Source organism: Ooceraea biroi, chromosome 1 (genome assembly GCF_003672135.1).
Source record: "Ooceraea biroi isolate clonal line C1 chromosome 1, Obir_v5.4, whole genome shotgun sequence".
NCBI classification, from domain to species: Eukaryota; Metazoa; Arthropoda; class Insecta; order Hymenoptera; family Formicidae; genus Ooceraea; species Ooceraea biroi.
The window spans coordinates 17538038-17559188 of record NC_039506.1 but is presented as its reverse complement, the minus strand read 5'-3'; the positions used below and the strand labels follow the sequence as shown (position 1 = coordinate 17559188).

The 21151-nt window shown below is 39.0% G+C and overlaps 2 protein-coding genes across 20 annotated transcripts in view; one reads left to right on the top strand and one right to left on the bottom strand.

Moving 5' to 3' along the window:
* The window catches only part of LOC105274987 (transcription factor 12), a 91209-nt gene extending 78963 nt beyond the window's left edge, over positions 1-12246 (top strand). For 4 of the 19 annotated variants that reach the window (XM_026970154.1, XM_011331541.3, XM_011331531.3 and 1 more), the window contains 12 exons: positions 784-920; positions 3353-3637; positions 3863-4021; positions 4747-4806; positions 5365-5517; positions 5610-5727; positions 7094-7247; positions 7562-7651; positions 9025-9111; positions 9691-9836; positions 9930-10084; positions 10169-12246. In XM_026970154.1, coding sequence (XP_026825955.1) covers positions 784-920; positions 3353-3637; positions 3863-4021; positions 4747-4806; positions 5365-5517; positions 5610-5727; positions 7094-7247; positions 7562-7651; positions 9025-9111; positions 9691-9836; positions 9930-10084; positions 10169-10213 — 1589 coding nt within the window. In that variant the 3' untranslated portion in view covers positions 10214-12246. Of the gene's footprint in view, positions 1-783; positions 921-3352; positions 3638-3862; positions 4022-4746; positions 4807-5364; positions 5518-5609; positions 5728-7093; positions 7248-7561; positions 7652-9021; positions 9112-9690; positions 9837-9929; positions 10085-10168 lie in introns of all 19 variants that reach the window. The other 15 variants (XM_026970160.1, XM_011331537.3, XM_026970164.1 and 12 more) reach the window with 12 other exon arrangements.
* A 3512-nt stretch (positions 12247-15758) lies between these two features.
* On the bottom strand, positions 15759-20757 carry LOC105274984 (ATP-binding cassette sub-family G member 1). The gene is made up of 3 exons (XM_011331526.3): positions 20385-20757; positions 19366-19431; positions 15759-19195 (listed from the first exon to the last, which is right to left on the bottom strand). Exon 3 carries the CDS (start codon positions 18843-18845, stop codon positions 17046-17048), a length of 1800 nt encoding a protein of 599 aa, XP_011329828.1. The 5' UTR covers positions 18846-19195; positions 19366-19431; positions 20385-20757; the 3' UTR covers positions 15759-17045.
* Between the last annotated feature and the right edge of the window lie 394 nt (positions 20758-21151).

The window sequence follows — 21151 nt, the reverse complement described above, 5'->3', positions numbered from 1 at the left end:
TTTATCAGACATCGAACACCGGTAGTTGGTAGGAACGCCCGAGTAGTTTGGCTTAGTTTCCGTTTTCTCGTCGAGGAGCGCCCGGCACGGGAATTATATCAAGCAAAAGTATCAAGAAATACGTTCCCGAAGCTTATTGCTGTTGTTTTCAACTGAAATAATGGTCCGCGCCGGGTACGCTGTTTCTATTGGTCCTTATACCGGGTGTGTGTTTCACCGCAAATGATGCCGACCAAGTGAGACGTTAGGAAGCGCAAAATTTCTACTTGGCGGAAGTCCAGCCAAGTTGTATAATATCACGAGATTGTTCTCCAAATAATTACTGCGGAAGGAATGACAATGTCGCTATCCGATTAGGAAGTTCAAAGCGGAACATCGTGCTAATCGAGTCAAGTTGTGCAAATATTGCAACGTGAGAGTGCCGCCGGGCGTTTCTGACGAGTGAGAAATTCGGTTAAATGCCGCGACGATGCACTTTAGCACGATTTGGACGCTCATTATCCAGGCACGTGCGCGACATTTTCCGTTCGCTGAACGCCACGTGTCGTACCATTTATCGTTTTCCGCTCCAGTGATGTAAAAGGTGCACGGGTAGTCAACGTGAGCCTATCGACTCTCTACACCGCAGCAATTCAATTACAGCGAGCGAAAAAAAAGAGAATTTATAAAACCCACGTACACACGATGTACTTGAATCTTCCTCTCTTGGTTACAAAGTGAATCGGACATTCAATCACCAGCAATTGGACATGATTGATCGAAATCGGGTCTCTCTTGTTGCAGATGGTAATACTGCAGGAACTGGTCCTGGTGATCCGTGGACGGGTAGCGGCGGTGGTGTTCAACCCCCATACAGTGGATACGCACCATCTCACCTGGCGCAGTCAGCCTACTCCATGCACCTACCCCACGACCCTATGGTAAGTGATCCCTCCTCTCCTCCGCCGCCTCTTGTATGTTTTTCTTTCTCTCATTTCTGTGCTGGCTACCTTTTCTCGCCGTAGCCGAACTCGAAGAAGCGATCAATCACGAGTGACTCGACTACTGGCTCGTTCGGAGCCGCGTCGTGAGAACGAGGCCCCTGAAACTTTGTAATAGACACGGGGATATTCTTTTCCCCGAATTTTCTGTCATTGGACACGCGAGTTAGACGAGGAAGTCGACAGATTAAAACCTAAGCGAGTGATCTAATCTTGGTTCTCCGGAAGATCGATGTGCCTTCTCGAGCGTTCTTTTCGCTTCACTCCAGAACTTGTCAAGTTCTTGACTGAAACCTCGCGCGCGCGTTGTCAACGGCGCGGCGCATCGAATTCAAATTTGATCTGACGATAGAAGATTGATTTCACGCCGAAGGCATCAAACTCGATTTTTCGCAAACTTGCTCATACCGCGATTAACTGTGGTCGCTAAATTCAGTTCGGCTTCGGAGGATATCTGCTAGCGTAGACTCTTGTTCGATGAACGTGTCGGCGTGCGTCGAAGCGAACGGACGGTTGTTTAAAGTGCTCGGACTCTTCTCGAGCGCGATTCCGCCGCCGCTCGGTCGAAAACATCCTTCCACAAATACGCAAACTTTTCGGAGATTTATCGTGCCGTTGATGGCTTTCCGCGGAACGTGATAAATCCCGATCGCGCGGTGGAACTGCGCTAAATTTCGCCGGGAGCTCGTCGATTTGCTCTCTCTGAAGCCCGGTCGTCTCGAGGACAAGCGCTTCTACTACGGTCGGCCATTACTCCGCGACTTAGCACCGTTGACTTTAATCCTCTTCATCAACGCCGTGATCCGGCGTACCGGCTGGTGGAGTCTTCTGCTGTCTTATTCCGGACCACCCCACGGTCGGCAGCCTGGGTCGCGTGCTCGCGAGGAGAGAGAGAGAGAGACGCGTTCTCTCTTCATCACTTCACTACAGTTGAGAGACACTGTTGACAGTGCTCCATGCTACCCAGAGAAACGTCAAATGACTCACTGGCGTCTATATATAGCCCCGACCCTCCCGCTACTCCGTGTTTCTAGTCAAGTGCAGCCTTCGTTTGATTTACGCCGTTCATGGTTACCACGAAATCCTTCTCTTCGTGGCACCTCGTACCCGCGTCTCACCCGGCCTCTTTCTCTTTGAGACAACTACAGGAGGCTTCTGCTGACGGCGTACGACATCGTGATCGCGGATGCCTTCGATGAGATCATCGTTAATGGCTGCGAATGGCAAGTTTGTTGATGTCATTTGATTTTTCTGAAACGCCATCCTGGAATCTCGAATATACACGACAGGGATTATTGTATAAACTTGCTGCGTTCTCTAGTCGTAAAATCCAGCCTTTAACGAGATGTAAGACAAACCGTTTTATTATCTCACTAGCGCAGCTACAGCGAAGTCTTTTGACCTACATGACGTGACAAGAAACGTCGTAAAGATGTTGCACGATTTAGGGCAAACACACCCAACGGGATGAACTCGAACTGGTCGCGAACCAAGATTTTCTTTTTACTAGAATTTAGATTTTCTATAATTACTAAGGATCGAGAAAACATTTACGATCTCTCGGTTTAATGATCCATCTTCCGAGAAGACGGTTCGCGTTCATCGAAGAATTCATGCTGATGTCCCCAGTTTTTCGATGTATCCATCCCGAAATGCGACCTCGTCGCTGATGCCCGTCATTGCTTCTTTATAAAAGCGCCAATTAAAGGTGATGTTTTACAGGAAACGTAGGCGTCCTGTAGACCATCTAATTTGTTGATAAATACACTGCGCTTCATAGAGCGTCGGTGGTGGTTTAAAATTAGACTTTTACGAGCGGTTTCAGTAGGTGCGAGAGAGCGCTATCCTCCGCTCGGCGTATCCGATATCAAAGCTGGCTAAAGTGATCCATTATGACCAGAAAGACGCGTTTAAGAAATCGTACAAATCGTCGAGCGTCGCGCGACTCCTCGAAATCACTCGAGGGTCTTGTAACGTGGACCTTTATCGTTTGTTACTACACGAGATAAATCAGTCCCTCTGCTCCACTGCTCGCTCGCTCGTTCGCGGAGAAGGCATTTTCTCTAGGACCTACCGAATTCCTGAGCGTTTTACGCAGTGGTTTCTCAGCGATAAAATCTACGAAGATGAAGACCGACCGAAACTGTATATAGCTGTTGCATCAAGAATAGATCAATTCGTCGTTAAACGACTGGCCTCGTTGTCCACGTGTTCTACAAGCGCAAGTGTTACGCGAGACATCTCTAGAACCTATCACATCTCTCCGACTCCATATTTCTCCGATTAACTAAATCTAAAGGTGTGAGCATGCATTCCCGCGATTTTGTCCGAGAGACGAGGATCATATCGAGGTTCGCGTTTGGCGGTTTCAGGCATACTCGGCGATGTCGCCAAACGGGGAATCTACAGCGCCGATTCTGGGCTCAGCGGTGACCAATGCGGCTTCCCTACCGCCAATGTCGACATTCCGGGGTAGTGCCGCGGTCGCGGCAAACAGTGGCACAGGGGCACCGTCCCCGGTAACGTTGCAATATAGCCATAGTCCTGGTGCACCGACGACCGCGCCTTCCGCGCCCAACACTGCACCCGCGACGAACCAGCAATCCACCACGGACGACACCCTCGGCAAAACCTTGGCATCCGTCGTGAGCACCCGAGTATGTGTTTACCCTCTCATTATGACTAGTTCAAGTCTCGCTTTAATCTTGATGAAAATTAAATGACGTTGCAGTAACGTTGCGAAATGATGTGTTGCCGAATTAACGTAACTTGAAAGTAGACGTTGAAGCTAAGCTATACGTTACTTCGCGACGGATTCTCGACGACTGAATTTGTGAATGTCGTATCACGATCGCGATGTCATTATCGCGACGTTTTCACAGATCTATCCTACGGACCAATCAGTATCCAGTTATAGCAGTAATCCATCTACACCTGTCAGTTCGCCACCGCCTTTAACCGGTTCGGCACCAAGTTGGGCACCCGGAGCCGCGCCGGTCTCTCCGCATTTCACGGCGGATCCCAATCGTGGTATTCACATGGTACGTATCGAGAGTATCTGAATTTCTATTAATCCTCGAGATTCCATGAACCGATACGGCAGCAGTCGCGCAGGATCTTTTCAACGTTGCTTCTTCGCCATTATTCCTACTTTACCGCATTTATTTGTAATCGTGCGTTTATCGTAAGAGAAAGATTTCTTTTTGTGTTTACCGACGTGGCAGATAAATTAGGACGTAATTAACGATATCGTTGAAAGGCTCCTGAGGCGCATATACATTCACGCTGCGTCGAGTGCTCGAATAGTCCGGTCACATGCGACACACGTCGACAATATCTCGGCACACACAATTCTCTTTGTTTTGTTTTAGGGGGAAGGGGGGAGAATCGAATAAATCATAGAAACTGATGTAAATAGAAAGAGAAAGGCTGGAAATGTTACTTTCCAGTTGTGACATTGTTTCAAATTTAAACGTTATAAAAAATACAGTCGCTTTCCGCACATAATCATGTAGCACTAAAGTTGCACAGATAGCGTGATTGCGTTGCACCGATAAATCACCATTTTTGTCTGCTATTCTCACGCTATGCGACTGTTTATTGATTTTCTCCCCCTAAATCTAAAAATTATCAAGTTCATTGTTCCTCCTGTTCATTTTTTTTACAGATTTTGATTTATTTTGTCCTGTTTGTTGTGAACGTTGTGTTGATTTGGTTGTTTCTCTTTTTTTTTGGTTTTGTTGTTGCGTTGGTGTTGTGTGTGAAGCCGGCGCCTGAACAGCAGAGGCTAGACGATGCCATCGGCTTCCTTCGCGACCATGCCGAGGTGAGGATTGCCGAATTTCAGTTTTTCCCCCCTTTTCAAAGACTTAGCTTCCTCTCATATTAACTTGCGCATGTTGCCTTTGTACCACGATCACGAAACAAATACACATGTCCATTGCACTTCTCGTTGATTACGCTTTCGATTAATCGTGATTATACATTGTGATAAAGTCTTTAATTTGTACACAATTTATAATCATGCCTTTACTTTTCATGAATACAAACGCGTTTTTAATACTTAATCGGCACTAAGTCGTACTAGATGATTCCTAAGCAGTCTAAGCAACTGAATTGATTTTTCTATCTTGATACTTACGACTCTGCTTCCTTTCCAAGATCTAGCATAATTAAGTATTCGATTTCTCGATCGCGAAATACCGATAAGCGTAATGAACAATTTTGAACTTCTCTATTGGAAACTTTTCTAAACTGAATTCTAAGAGAACTTGATGAAAAGGAACGGCTGTAATCTTTAGCCAAGACATTTCTTTAAATAATACTTGACTCAAGTCCATCTCGAACTATTGGCGTGTAATCGGGTCGAAATTTCGGTATTCTGTTGGTACAGGGGACCCGAATGGAGGAACGACTAGACGATGCCATAAACGTCCTGAGGAATCACGCTGAGAGTCAAGTCGCCCTTCACCTCGGCCCGGTTGGTCCACATGGCGGCATATACTCGCATACCTCACCACCGCAGTTGGAACATTTGGTAAGAATTTCGACGATCGCCCACGAAATGATTATCCAACTACAATTATAGTCTCTCACGATATACTTTACATCGTGTTTCGCCTCTTACAGACGAGTCCACATCCTGCGGTAACGGTAACGCAACCTCAGGGTTCTTACCCCGGTCTTACGCCTACGCCCGATACAGACGGTTCCATCAAGATCGAAAGGTTACCAGTTTCGAATGCCAGTAAGTTGACCCCGAAGTGACGTTTGGGAGTGCAATATAATTTACAATGTAGAAAAAGCCAACTTGCCGACGTCGATAATACATTTTTCCCTTAAAGTTATCGCTCCTTTCATGTTGAGAGGGTTAATTAATTTTTTAAAACATTTAAAAACATTAATGAATCGGCACGCTACTCGGATCGCGCAATTCCATTCTTGCATCGTCGCATCATCGAGTAATCACTTTTCTCATGTTCACGTTACGTATTCTGATACCGCGAGGAGAGAAAAAAAGGGAAGGAGTTCCCAGGTGTTCTCCACACAACGGGCTTGCGCGCGGGAGCAACCGAATAAGGAAATATTAGATAAATCACGCAAAGTCTTTGCTGTCCGATGGTCGTGCCTGCATTATTCTTGCGAGTGTGTTTAGTTATCTCGCTTTTCGTTTCTCTTACCGCCTTGTTGCGTTTATCTCAAAGGTTGTTCAGCCTTTTACCATTGGAGTCATTATGCCGACTCGAGGGGGAAAATTTATAATCCTTGTACGAATTAGGAGATCTTGCGAGATCAGCTAGTTAAAGAAACGTTCAGCTAGGAAGGACGTTTTCGCGAGTCTCGAGACTTTGTATCGCAGAAATGGAAATTCATGAAATTTTATCTGAAATAATTTCAGTGATAAACGTATCGACAATCAGATGATTGAAATTCTTTAACACGGGAAAATACGCAGATGTTTGCACCATAAATTTTTCTTCATCTAGATTTCTCGGTGCGCACCACCGAGCACATGTAATAAGGTAACACTCTTGTTCCGCATAGTCCTGCGATTGATTTATCTGCCGGGTTTAACTTTTAAAGAGACGCATTCGCGAAACACGTGAGCTATAATACACTCGCAAAGTGCGGTGAATTATCAGGCGAGAGAGCGTTTAAGGAGACCTTAATCTGGATCAGGCTCGAGCGAAATCCCGTAAAGCGCGCTTCCTGCTTCTAATTGGATGCTTTTCACGGTTTCGTGACTAAGCCTCCCGCCCAAAGCTCGAGGATAATCGAAGATCGTGATCGCCGTCTTCAGCGGAGGTCGGTCGCGTTCTTTCTCCGTTTCCGGGTAAGTCTGGAATCCTTTTTTCTCCGCCCTCCAAGTTGCATCAGATAATCCGCGACGACGCTCGGATGAAGTTACCGTCCTGACGTCCTTTTAACTTCTTGAGATATGTTCCGCTACAATGCTCTTTAATTATCTCCTCGAAATTGGAAATAATTTTTGCCACGAAACATTTCAAATGGATTCGATGCTATCTGGTTTTTTCTACTATGTAAATTGTATGTTATGTAACAATGTGATTGTCAATGTGAGAATCTTATGCGGCAGTATTAATTATCAACAGAATACATCCCCTTAGAAAAAAGAAAAGATCCGCCCGACAGTAGTGGAGGCGAGACGAAACCATCGAGTAGCGAACTCGCGGCAGCCGGCGTAATTGGGACCGCTACGGTCAATTCGACGTCGCAGGGAAAAGGGACGAAGAGATCTCGCAGATAGTAAGTATCTGGAAAATCTCTCGTAATGTTAACGATTAAGTTTTCCGTAATTTAGAGATAGTCGACTTACGATGATAAAAATAAAGACTGCAACTATTCGATCACACACGCATTACAACACATGTGTTGTGTTTTATCCTGGATCTTGGAGTGCAAAGTAAATAAATAAATAAATAATATGTATATTGTGTGTATCAGTATAAAACTGCAAAAATTGATTTGAAAAACGGGTGAATTAATCTGAAAATGCTTATATCTCGAGCTGACATACACGTTTGCTCTCGAACTAACTTGCTTGTGTCTTTGAACAACTGTTGTTCGAGCGCTGACGAAGACTGCGACGATCCCGACACCAAAGCGGTGCGTGAGAAAGAACGTCGCCAGGCCAACAACGTGCGTGAAAGGTTAGTGAACACACGCACTTTGTTGCATCTTGATAGAAATAATTCCATTGATTCTCCAGTCTCCTCCTTCCATAATCCCGAGATATACGCATCACGCGTCACTTGCGATCGTATGATGTAAGTGACGCGCATCCTCATCGCCAAATCTGACACGTACGACACATCCCATCGACATTCTCGGAGAAAATATCTTTATTTAGTCGTATGCATGCCTGACGAGCAATAAAAAAAAAAGAGAAAACCTCGAGATATTCGAGTTCGTAATGACGAACGATTGATATAAGAAACGTGGCATGTTTACGGCTTATGCAACACCGAGTATCCCGAAATCTTCCTCCATCCGTTGCACTGTACAAGGCCCGTATTCAAGCGTGAAAATTAAAATGTTGCTGGTTAAGGACAGAAATGAGACGAGACAAGATGAAATGTTAACGGCTCTCTCGTGCGTACCTACAAATCAGTCTCATTTTAATTCACCTGCGATTCGGTCCCTAGGCATGCTATTTCGTTTAGATGATTCTGCACCTGTTTTGCATCACTGAACATTGCAGTAAATTGTTCAATTATATAGATTTTTCTGTTTTCCCTAATCGCATTTTCTTTTTTGCCTTTTTGATCAACTTTAAACAAAAGAACATGTCATATTATTCTTTTCGATGGATAAATCATTTTGTTCACACACGTTTCGTTCACGTACATGTGTCAGTAAAATCTCATTTTGTATCTCATTTTGATTGTCGTATTTCCGAAATAAAAGTGAATTATTAGAGATTAATAGTTTTCATTAACGTGCACAATTACACATCCATTCTGATGTTAATTGCACATTTTTTTAATTTCTCGTTACTGTCATTTTATTTTCTTACTGTATTTTGTTATTATTCCTTTCGGAATGTGTAATCATATGTCACACTGACGATTGTATAGATATCTGCATTCTGAATTTTTTAGGTAACAACATCAAAGTAGAAGATCCACATTTTTCAGACCACTATATATAATATAATAATTATTCTTTGGCGTACGATTGTTCGCCATCGATAATTGTTTGTTCTGTGCAAAGAATACGGGCCTTTCGATTCGTGACCTACTTACTATCCACAATATCAAAATTATGAAACCACCTGCGTGTGTTTATATCGCTTAAATTGCGACAAAAAATCGATATACGAAATTCGCTCGAACAACAATTAGACAATTAGCCATCAGCAAGTCAAAAATTATTTTCTGATCATTAATTTGTGATTGCGTGCGCGCGATCACGCTCAGGGTTGATTTGGTTGTTAGCTAATTTAAGTGATTTAAGTAGGCTATATAATAAGTCGTTACGTAAGTCAGGTGATTAATCGCGTATTGTTATTGCGCAACTGTTGTTCGAGCGCTGAGGATGAAGATGATGATCCCGACATGAAGGCGCAAAGGGAGAAAGAGAGGCGGCAAGCAAATAACGCTAGGGAAAGGTAAGATCAGTGATATATGCAATGACACGTGCAGACGAAACAAACGAAGTTTAGTTGTTCGATAGTAACATGATTTGAGACTTATATTCTGATCGGTAGCAACAGCGGCCCGTATTCTATGTATATGTGACATAACAATGTATCATGAATACTGAGAGTATTCCGATGACGACAAAAGTAAATGGCAATTTTTGTATATTCATTCTTTCATCAAATTGGCATGTTCTGAGATATGTGTGTGTGTGTGTGTGTGTGTGTGTGTCTCTCTCTGTGTGCGTGCGTGAGTGCGTGCGTGCGTGTGTGTGTGTGTGAAACACTCTCTCCTATATTTATACGTGTATATATATTGCATGCTTGGTATCGTACAAGACAAAGTTTTCACATTCTACTTTGCTACAAACTGCGCTTTCCTCTATAGTATGCTTGTTGAAAGCTTAATTGATAAGTGCGTAAGTACGTACGATTCGTTTCAATTCCGAAATATTGCAACGTATATTTAAAGAACGTACTCGTACTTAAATGGTTCTTAATCAAATAGTGGCCGTTCCAAGTGTTGAAAACTCTATTCTTTCACTGTAGGATACGTATCAGGGACATCAACGAGGCTCTAAAGGAACTTGGCAGAATGTGCATGACACACCTAAAGACAGACAAGCCCCAAACGAAACTTGGTATTCTCAATATGGCTGTTGAAGTTATAATGACGCTGGAACAACAAGTCAGGGGTATGAATCAACTTGCGTGCCAGAATCACTGTTGTCACATCCTATTAATCTGCATTAGCACACATGTGTCTAACATGTTTTTTTTTTGTTCAGAGCGGAACCTTAATCCGAAGGCTGCGTGCTTAAAAAGAAGAGAAGAGGAAAAGGCCGAGGATGGTCCAAAATTACCAGGCCATCTTGCAGCGCACATAGCACATCCACATTCTCATCCACACGCACACTCCCAACCGCCCTTCCCTGCATTACCCGTAAGATTTAGCAAACAATAAACTCGTACGAACATTAGAGATGCGTGATAAAATCGCGACCTAATTTATACGTCTTTGTTTTAGGGCCCACAACCTTCCCTTCAGCACAATCCACCGCAACCACAGTAGCAGCGGCTCAGCGGCGGTGTCATTCTGTGTTAAGGGGTAGATACATCTTAAAATAGATCAATTTACCAACGTGACTTGCATATTCATACAAAACTTTTTTCTGCTTTTATGAGTTTTCAAAGTTCTCAAAGAATTGTACATATTACGTAGGACGTTGCAAATTGATAAAAGAATAAAGAATAAAGAGAGTTTTGTTTCAATTTGCATTTTTCCTATGTCGATTATTATTTAATATCTATGCACTTGTACTATTTCTATCCTCAAATTTGCATTACTTTGAAACTAGAATATATCGAAATTAAAAGTTCGATCGAGCATTACGCGTTTTCAGTATATTATAGCAAAGGTAGCGAAAGTGCGCTAGAGAATACGCATAAAATCTTATTCGATCGTGTTTTTGCACTATAATAAAGAAAAAAGTTTTTTATGTTTATGCAAGCGTAGTGTAAGTAATTTTAAGAGGTGCCTACCCCCTCAAGGCGGCTTGAAATTATTTTTATAAATAGCGAAAAGAAAAAACAAAGGAATATGGTTCCTCTCTTTCGAGATATATAATGTGTAGTACACGATCGAGGTTTTATTAACGGTCGAACTTCGCTGCTGACTCATGTTAAATTGCCCACTTCTGTGTATACACTACCGATACCGTTGCGTTTACGTTATAGCGCGCAATAGCTAGGAAGAGAACTCAAGTTGGCGGCAAAGCCATTGACTAAAGATGAAGATAAAGACGATATATTTCCGAATTAGAACGAAGCCATACTTTCGCGTTAATGGAGCATTAATGGAGTTGTTACGAAATCATCAAATGATTGGAGACTGAAAGTTCTGTGTCCGTAATGTAACATTATGTAAAAACAAAGTTTAAGTGTACGGCAATGTGATATGATGATAACATATCATATAATCTGAATCTTTGCAAAGTAATATCATCTTTTTCTTACGGCCGAGTATGCATAATCCGTTGCCGATGAATTTAACATACGGATTATATGTATGTATCGTCTTTATAGTCATCATTAGACGCTGACGGTACTGTACATAGAAATTATTGTTTACGAATGTTCAGAATGTGAATTGAAGATGCTAGCGGTTCGTTCACGCTCGTGAGAAACGCCATTTGCAACTGGTTCGCGATGTTACGAGAAAATCGTATTCCGATACTTGCAGTTTTTCTTTTAACACGTGCAACTTGATTAGAGAAATAAAGATTAGCTTGTTTTGTTGGCATTTTGTTTCTTACACTGCTTTACTCAAAAGATTCGGTCAGTACTGTCCAATCTTGCAAGAGAAGCTGCAACTTTCAGATCGTAACGAATGTTTCTTATGACATCGCGTTGTTTTAAATACTCCAACTATTAACATCAACATTGTATAAAAGAAAAGAAGAAAATGAACACGATCGCAAAGATATCCTACTTAGGAAAATAAATTATTAACATGTATTTATTTTGCTACTGTTACTGTCGAAATGTTTCCCGGCAAAAGTCAATTATGTATGCCATTTGAGTGCCATTTAGAATTTGGTTGATTTTGACGTAAAGTTGGATTAAAAGATTCAGCTATAGCTTTTATTTAGCGCATCGTATTCTGCACGTTATTGTATACAAATTATTCTTATTCTTATTTATAAAAGTCATTTTAATTTCTATATTTTAAACTGTATAAAATATTTTTATTATAATTTTAAGTAAATAGCGTGAACGATCCGTATCCAAAACCGGAGAGTACATTATAAGAAATAACGTAAGAGATGAAAAATTCGTGCATTATCATTAACAAATAATTTGTTAATCGATTTATTTCAAGGATCGTGCGGACGATCTGTAATTTAAGAGTGACGGAGGACTCCTAATTTAAGACGTTTTAGAACATTTTCTTGAATTATATATTATTAGCTATATTTTTATCATTTACGTTTTATCATTTTTTTGCTATCGGGGTGTTTTGGCACAGATATCGTAATTCCGAAATGAACTGTCCTACACGTTATTGAAGAAAGCACCGAGTAGTAAAAATATGCAGCAGAAAAATAAAAATAAACTAGAAAATTTAAAATGATTGCTCCAAATACGCCGTTTTTTTATTTTCACGGCAAAATTTTGTTGCGATAATTACGTGCACTGCGAAAAACTTTTTCTTATTTGGTGCTACATTGCTGGAAAATAAGATATTCTTTGATGATGGAAAAGAAGATGAGATCTACTGGTTTTGGTACATCATCGAATCACTCTGGAACTTGTCGGACGTTCGTGGAACTCCTCTTCCTGCGCTATTTCTTTGCCAGCGATCATTCGGGCAAAAAATTTCTGTACTTATGTGTACGCGGTGAAGTGGAATATAGAGAGATCAAACAAACGGAATAAATAAGCTTCATAAGACTTTATTAAGATCGTTACAAATACGATTTAGCTCGCACAAGTACGGGAAGAGTACCAATCAACCTGTCATAATCATGATTAATTATTATTATTATTATTATTATTATTATTATTATTATCCGTTTATTCGCCGACGAAATCTTTCGTGAGAGAAAAGAAAGCGGAATACATTTTTGTTTTTGAACGAAAATATAGCTCAACGTATCTGTACCCAGTTGCCATGTATTTTAATTTATTTAGAGATTCTTAAATAAATTTTATTGAGAAAAAAGAAATCAACGGAAATATATCGAGTGCCCGTGTTTACTCCGCCTCTCTTTTCTGCTCCATTTTCTGTTTCTTTCTATCTATCTCTGTTCGTCTATCAATTCGTATACATGTCGCATTTCTCTTTTGCACAATTTACGCGCGTAGCTATATTTTTCTTCGAAAACAAAGCTGTTTCCCTCGAAAATTATGGAAGATTATACAAATTACATGTATATTCCTGCTCAAACTCTATAATGTTTCTCTTCACGGACTTTGAAAATCTAAGCTCATATCGAATATATCAAACATACATATCGCATTTATATTTATTGTACATACGTGCGGAAACATTTGCCTAGTTTTGCTTAGAAATGCTTTTCGTTTCTGGTCTCAATTTCATCGTTCGAATTAGATAACATACGAATAATCCATACGAATTTTTTGCGATATTATATTTGAAATGATTAACGCTGCACATAGATGAAAAATTCTGTTTAAAATTTGTTTCATCTGTTAGTTTCTTTTATTTTCTGACCGAAAACTGCAATACTCTTGATAATGTTTGTCTCGTTTGCGTAACAACATGGAATATACTTTGCCAACTCACAGCTGAGCAGTGCAATTGTAACATAAAGATCACTCTTCGTAACATTGCGAATCGGAATACAATCATACAGATTAAATACTGTTAATACTCTGATATAGCATTTCATACGATAATGACATACACGCTGTAAACAGTTGCAGGCATTCTTTTTTCAACATTACTGGAATTAATTAACAACGATAGTAAAAAATATAAATCGATCCCATACTGATACTGAAGTTTGGGTGAGCTATTAAACTCGCGTTTAAATGTTTTGTAAATCGTAGAGGAAAACGCATTGTAAAATCACATTCGTCCTCGATCAGGATCTATAAATCATTGTAGGCAAATCTGATCGGCAAGAACTCGCACGACCTCGCTCCATGTTTAATTAATAATTATTAATCATGCTCTGTTGCCTCGGTGACACTTTATAAAATTACATTTAATAAAAGGTACGATAGACGGGAAGAGAGAAACAACAACATAATAAGATAATTACACTGTACATTGCGATTAAATTACAAGAAGCCGCTCACAGACACTAATAAAACACACTTGTACTCGCGAAGGTAATCATGTAAAATAATAACGACAATAAATAGCTCGTAAGCCAGTCTAAGCTAGACACTTGTCGATAGTCGTAGATAGTCAAAATGAAACAGAACGAAGAGCGAAGAGGTCTACGGACGGGGGGTCGAAGTCGATATTGTCGACCATGAAGGCCCCTTCACACAGACCTTTGTACATGAAACGAAATAATTACGCTCTTACTACAATACCGTTCTTTTGGAACATGAGCATATCGAGGAAAAGGAGCACCGCATTTTCGTTTGGTCTAACGAGTTGGTTGTAAACTCCGAGATAAGGAATCAATTTATTATTACTGTTAGGCGTAAATATCGATGAGAACGTAAGGAATTATTTGTTGCAGTTTCATTATGTAACGATTCAGTTTCATCGGTACAGTTGCGAATCTTGCGATAATTATCATATCATGTAAGCTGTGTATCTATATTAGACATATATATTGTATAATATGTAATAAAAAAAAAATTAATGCGTAAGCGCGTTGTTGTAGGCAGTTTGTGTGAATGGGCCTGGATGCTGAAACCGATCTCTTCGACCCTACATGCGATTTCAGAAAAATGCGATTATTAATATTAATAAAGTATGAGATTAATATAAATACATCAACTGAGCAAGAGAATAAGCGAGAGAGTGTGAGAGAGGGAGAGAAAGAGTATGAGAGAGTGAACAAGTGTACCGATTGAGAAAGAAAAAAAAAATGTAATTATATCACTAGTAATATTATTATCACTAATATAATAAATGTGCCATTTTTTCCATAACCACGGTGTCACCTGACGTGGATCCAACGCGATTTGCCATACGTTTCTGTTTGTCTTCTCTTTTATTTTTTTCCAATATAATTTGTACAGTTGCCCTGCCATTTGCTATCGTTTGCTTTTTTCTTTCTCATTCGTTTGTATATTATATACTTTCAGTATTTTAGACAATATTTACATTACGTTTCACGTTTCGCGCTCCTATGGTACACTACGATTTTCATTAAAGTTTCATTATATTTCATTATAAGCAGTCATGTAGAATTATGATTAGCTACCCGTATACACAACATGTAGATATTTCTAAACGAGTACAGGCGCTTTCTGTACTTGCTCATTGTTTTTACCACCACAAAACTACAAACTGTCGCAGTACGTGCAAGTTATTTGTAGTTGATACTTTGGACTTTGTATTTCTTGTACCTCATGTTGTATCAGACTAGGTCGTCGTACTATTTTTTTTTTAATAAGTCCGATAATCCTTTTCTTCTTCTTGAGAGGGAGTATAGTGAAAATAAATTTATTAATTTAATCCGCGACATTGAGTGAATGTAATACCGATTTAACAATTTATTATTTTCCCCGATCGTTATCGGACGAAAACTATTATTCGTTATTACATACGATAAAGTTTGTCTCGTGTTTCGATAACCTTAATTTGCCTATTTCTCAATTCTTATTGCATGCGCGGTCTTGTATAACACCATTGCAGAATTATTTGCATGACCGCAATGTTGACGGTCTATCGCTGTTCTCACGAGTCTACAGAGTGTTGCAATGAGAAAACTTAGTTACGAAGTCTTATTTCAAATTCCACTCAGTGATTTTTAATCTAGAACTCGCAACTTTATATTACTTGTGTATTTTTCTCGTTAAATATTTTTCATTGCTTTCTCTTGTCTCTCTTCTTTCTAAATATAAAAAATAATCACAAATTATATAATTTGGTTTACTCGAGGGGGTATAACAGAAGAGACAAATTTGACGTGTGAAAATAAACAATTTATTTGAAACAAGGAATTCAATACGAATTCTCATCATCATTAATTTCATGTCTTAATATCGCTATAATAAAATATCTTTTCAAATAATGACATAATAAATACGAACAACCTAACGGGCTACACCTTTACGCTAGAGTATAATTATGCAATTATCCCCATTTTTTCCCTGTTTTTTTTGTTACATAAAGAAATTAGTAGTGCTTGATTATGTACAGTGAACGTCTGTTTTTTATTCATATGAGATTGATCTATTATGAGAAAATAAGTATTTTCTTCTCATCGAATGACTTGCATTTAAATTAACTCCTGCAATATCACACATGGTATTATGCAATAATTTAATGGAAATAAGTAAGGTATTTGCTACATTTTATTGGTTTAATCGGAAAATCCATGCGGATTGTTTCAACGAAATTCAAATTATTGGAACTAAAAACTAGGAGCACAAACTACAGCGCGCCTGCAAAATAGCAAACCGTTCATCTATTAATGATTGGCGCCCGCAGAATGATTACCTAAGAGTTTGCTCAACTCTTTTTTACAGGACAGGTTGCCATTACACGGGCGTTTTTAAAAATTTTAACGTTTAAAAATATTTCAATTCTTCAATAAAATGTGATTTTTATTACATATAATTATGCACAATTAGTTAAGGCGTTATCCAAATTAAATTGATTCGAAAAAACTGTGGTTATTAATGTAGACATATTAAGAAAATTGCAATCAAATTATCACGTTTCTCGAATTATTATCATAGTAAATGCTCGCGATATCTATTCGACGTCGTTCAGCACGTGTCGTGTTCAGTATGTCAAAGTTCACTGCATAGTTACTCTCTGTTTCCTTTATACACCTTTTACTATTTTATTTAGCCAGAATAAAATTAAGTTAAATCCAGTTATAAATAATAGACTGTGTTTTATATAAGTATAGATTACGTAAGAATTGTTTTTCTTTGACTTTTTAATTCTAATTTACTACGAAGACAATTATCATTATCTTATCTCACAGTCTAAGTATTACAACAACATTACAACGATAAAGATGTCACAGTCATCACACTAAAATTACACAAAATTTGGCTTTACTTTAATCACTAATATAATACGATGCATTTTATAACAATTTTCTTGATGTTTTCTTAATGTCTTTACGTACAAAAACTATGATCGCGAAAGCACTTAAAACAATCTTTGCAAGTGAGATATCATTTACAATGCAGTTATGATTGTTACTGCAAACAGCAACGTACAAAATAAATCCTTACCATAATTTCGTCAGTCTTCTCTTTAAGACTATATAAGCTGCCAGCCGGAAAAACACAAAGTAGATGAATAGAACGGCGACGTCAATCCAAAACATAGGTTTGATCATGTTCAACTCTTCCAGCATTGCTGATGGCATTCGGTAATGGCAATAAATCGCAGAACTCGGACAACTTAGCTTTTCTCGATGATATCCGTACACTGATTGAAGCAGACCCTCAAAGGCATATCTAAGATAATTAATGTAGCTCACGTAGTAAAGAACTATTGGCATATGATTCAAGAAGATCAGAAAACCGATGAAACACAATAATGTGCATATGACGATGGAACCGATGAAGGTACCGTTAACGGGATCAAAGATCGCACCAAAGCCTATACCCATGCTTTCCGCGCTAATACTCGTCAGAATCACAATGAGCAGGAATCTGTAATACCGAAACCACTCCATGGGTTGGCCGGTTAACACATAAGAGACGCCCGAATAAAGAAGGCAGAAGAATACTTGTAGCGGAAAAGTGGTTATTATAGTTGTTATATAATACGTCTTTAGTTGGTACCAGTTATTGAAACGCTCCTTCCTGAGAATGTCCATTTCAAGAGGGAATCTGAGTACGGCCGGCATCATGCTGGTGTAAGCTATGTATACCACGGTGAAGAACATGAAACTGACGTTGCTAATAGTCTTGCTACCATCTGCGCCAGCGTGCATATACAGCAAACCCAATAGGAGAGCCACGAGGAAATGGAAAAACATTTTGATGTAGGTCGTTGTCCAGTCGCGGTACAGCAGCAATACACAACGACGTAGCAGTACCCGAAATCTCATCATCTCCGAAGGCGGATTTATCGCAATCCCTTCTCTGTCGTTTGCGAACGACAATCCTGATTTCGTGAATGTGTTCGTCTGCAAAGGTGTCTCGTCTCGCTGGCAATATTTCTTGGCCGCAATGACCAACTGATTGTTATAATTCCCGTACTCTTGATTCACCACTTCCAACATGTAGTCCGCAGGATTGTGATATTTAGGACACTGAAAGCCTTGTTTCGCAAAATAATTTATTGTATTATTGGGCACGTCGGCGTACATGCAGTGACCGTCAGCTATCAGGTAGATGTAATCGAACATATGATAGAGCGCAGCGCTGGGTTGATGAATGGTACAGATAATCGCTCTACCACTTTTCGCGAGAGTCTGGAGCGCAGCAATGCACTGCGAAGATGCTAACGAGTCCAGGCCACTGGTCGGCTCGTCCAGAAACATGATCGGCGGATTGTCGATCAGCTCTAGAGCGATGCTTAGTCTCTTCTTCTGTCCGCCGCTAAGTCGATCGACTCTCGTGTTCTTTGCCTTCGATAGATTTAGGGTGTCCAAGATGTCATCAATCAGCGTTTGCCTGCGTTTCTGCGTTATGCTGGCGATTTTCAGACAGGACGCTAGCATCATGCTCTCCTGGATGGTGAGCAGACCATACATATTGTCCGCTTGTTGGACGTAGCATGAAAGTTTCTTGCACTTTTTTCGATCCAGTTTACCCTGCCTACTGATATACTCCATCGTTCCGAGCAAGTTTTCTTCCTGAAATCCGGTCAGGATGTTCAGTAATGAGGATTTACCGGCACCAGATGGTCCCATGATTGCCGTCAATTCTCCGCACTTGAAAACACCATTCAGGCCCTTCAGAATCTGCTTCTTAGGTCCACGATATCTGATCTGGACTTGATACGATAAATCCTTGAAATGGATGTCGACTGCTCGTGTCGCGTTTAGCGAGACAGATGTGTATTGCATCGGCATATTGATACGATTGAACAACTGAGAGAATATTATGACTATCTGGTTGTTACTGGCTTTTTATTTCTTCACTTCCGCTTATCGGCGGGTTAAGCATCAAAGAAGTTATCCTTTGTTTCGGCGGGGTAAATTATCAACGTTGATTGACACACATTACATTACATACATGTCATGTGCGTGATACGATTGTTGTAATCGCGTATCAAAAGTAGGCGATTCAGTACGGACTTAACTAATACTGGATTCTGTTCTCAAGAGTTCTTCGGATCTCAGTTAATAATTATTGTAATATGAATACGATCAATATAATATAGTCTGTGAGTTTCCTTTTCGAATCTTTTTGCTAATGCTTTCTGTGAACAAAATGTTATTTTATGTTATGTAATCAATATTACTCCTGAATATAATTTATAGTGATATCTATATTTTTATTGATTTATTCGTGTAATTATTAAATCAGATATTGTTTCATTACATAAATGATTAACTAGTATCGTGCAATCTATTTAATGTCCCTTCTTACACTGTTAGATGATTTTTCTGTGCCGCGTCATTGTTTTCTGTAATATTTCTCGTGTTCCTCATCCATCTGCAACACGATAATTACTTTATTATACTTTGATTTCCATTCCAGCTTGTGTCTTAATTGACATTGAATTTCTTACATCATGAACGATATTTCAGTTGAGTAAAAGAGGCGCGAAGAACGTTTTATGCGAGTAATAATTTATTAATTATAATCATATTTATTCTTCCACAAGCATAGTTGATTTCTAATTGTATTATATGTGCGGTAAGTTATTGATAAATAAAGGAAAGCAAAATAACAAATATTGCGAAAGATATTCGTCTTTGGAAAAATACCATAAAGTAAACCCATGGTGTTATCCATACTTATTTTAATGAAACTGTAGATTAATACTAATTAATGAGATTTTTTAATGTGAAGAATTTCTACGGATATTTCTTACGAGTTTATAAGTGTTTTTAAATAGTATTTTACGCAAAAGAAACAGTTAGAAAATTAATAATTCACATTATTACAAGTGGATACAAAGAAACTACGTGTATTGGAAGTTTTAAATATATGTTATGTATACAATATAGAAAATGTATACGAATAAATTAGCATCCTAACATGATGAATTACGCAATTTTTTGGTAATTGTAATTTTTTGTAAAGACTTGTAAAAAACAAGCTATATATTTCGGCATTATAACAGCATATAGTTTTCTTGCAAATTTTGTACACATATGTATGTAAATGAAACAAATAAAATGTTTGTCTGAAAAATGTTACCAAGGTGCGTTGTTATTAAATATTATGTAACAATCGGAATTCGCTTAAATATATGGTTGTAAAAAATGTGTCACGATGACAGACAAAAATGGAATTGAACGTAATATCTTGTAGTCGTCTGAGTCAGAATTTCTTTGACTGAATTGATACAAAGAAAGAAACTTGATCTATTTTCTATAACACAATAAAGTTTTATGTACTTCTTATATTCTACTTCTTGTACTTCTATAAACTTTACTTACCTGCATCAATGACGAAATGTGATGCTCCGTGTTAATTACTGCATCAATATTCAGATTGATTTGATTATAAGCCAGTGGGCTCAGGTGAACAATGTTTTTGTAACTTTTGTCGTAATACTTGAATAATCCGTTTATAGAAATAGCGAGATTTAAAGATCTAAATCGTAACGATAGACGATTTCGCGACTATCGTACGATCGGGCACATGTACAACTGATTAACAATTCAAACTGAACAAATACTTGAAAAAGGCTAGCTACAATGTGTGATCCGAATCGCGAATGAGACACATCAGTCACCGACCATGTTAATCCACTGAATTCCGGCAAGCGAGTGAGCGATCAGCTTAAATCTGTTGGAATATACGGCGCGATTTGTTTTCGCATTGATGGTTGAATTCTTGGTTACATTCAGCCATGAAGCCTCTCCCTCCTCCCTCCCTCCTTTGCTGTTAACCTTTGCTTTGATTTTTAATGCCTCCAGCTCTCGACAAAGTCAGTTAAAATACATCTTGGCATGCTTGCATAACCTGCTTTAATATTATTCTTGTTTTGAAACTTTTGAATTTTATACTAAATTTTAACATATGTTTACCTTGTTTTACCGACGATTAGGTTAATTCGCACTTTTAGATTTCCTTAAATTTGATGTTCAAAAATATTCACAAATAACTTACGTATGAATGCACAACGTTCCACTGGAAGAGAAACATTTACCAGAAAGATTTTTCGATAAATTCAACATCAACGAAGAGATTACTTTTTATT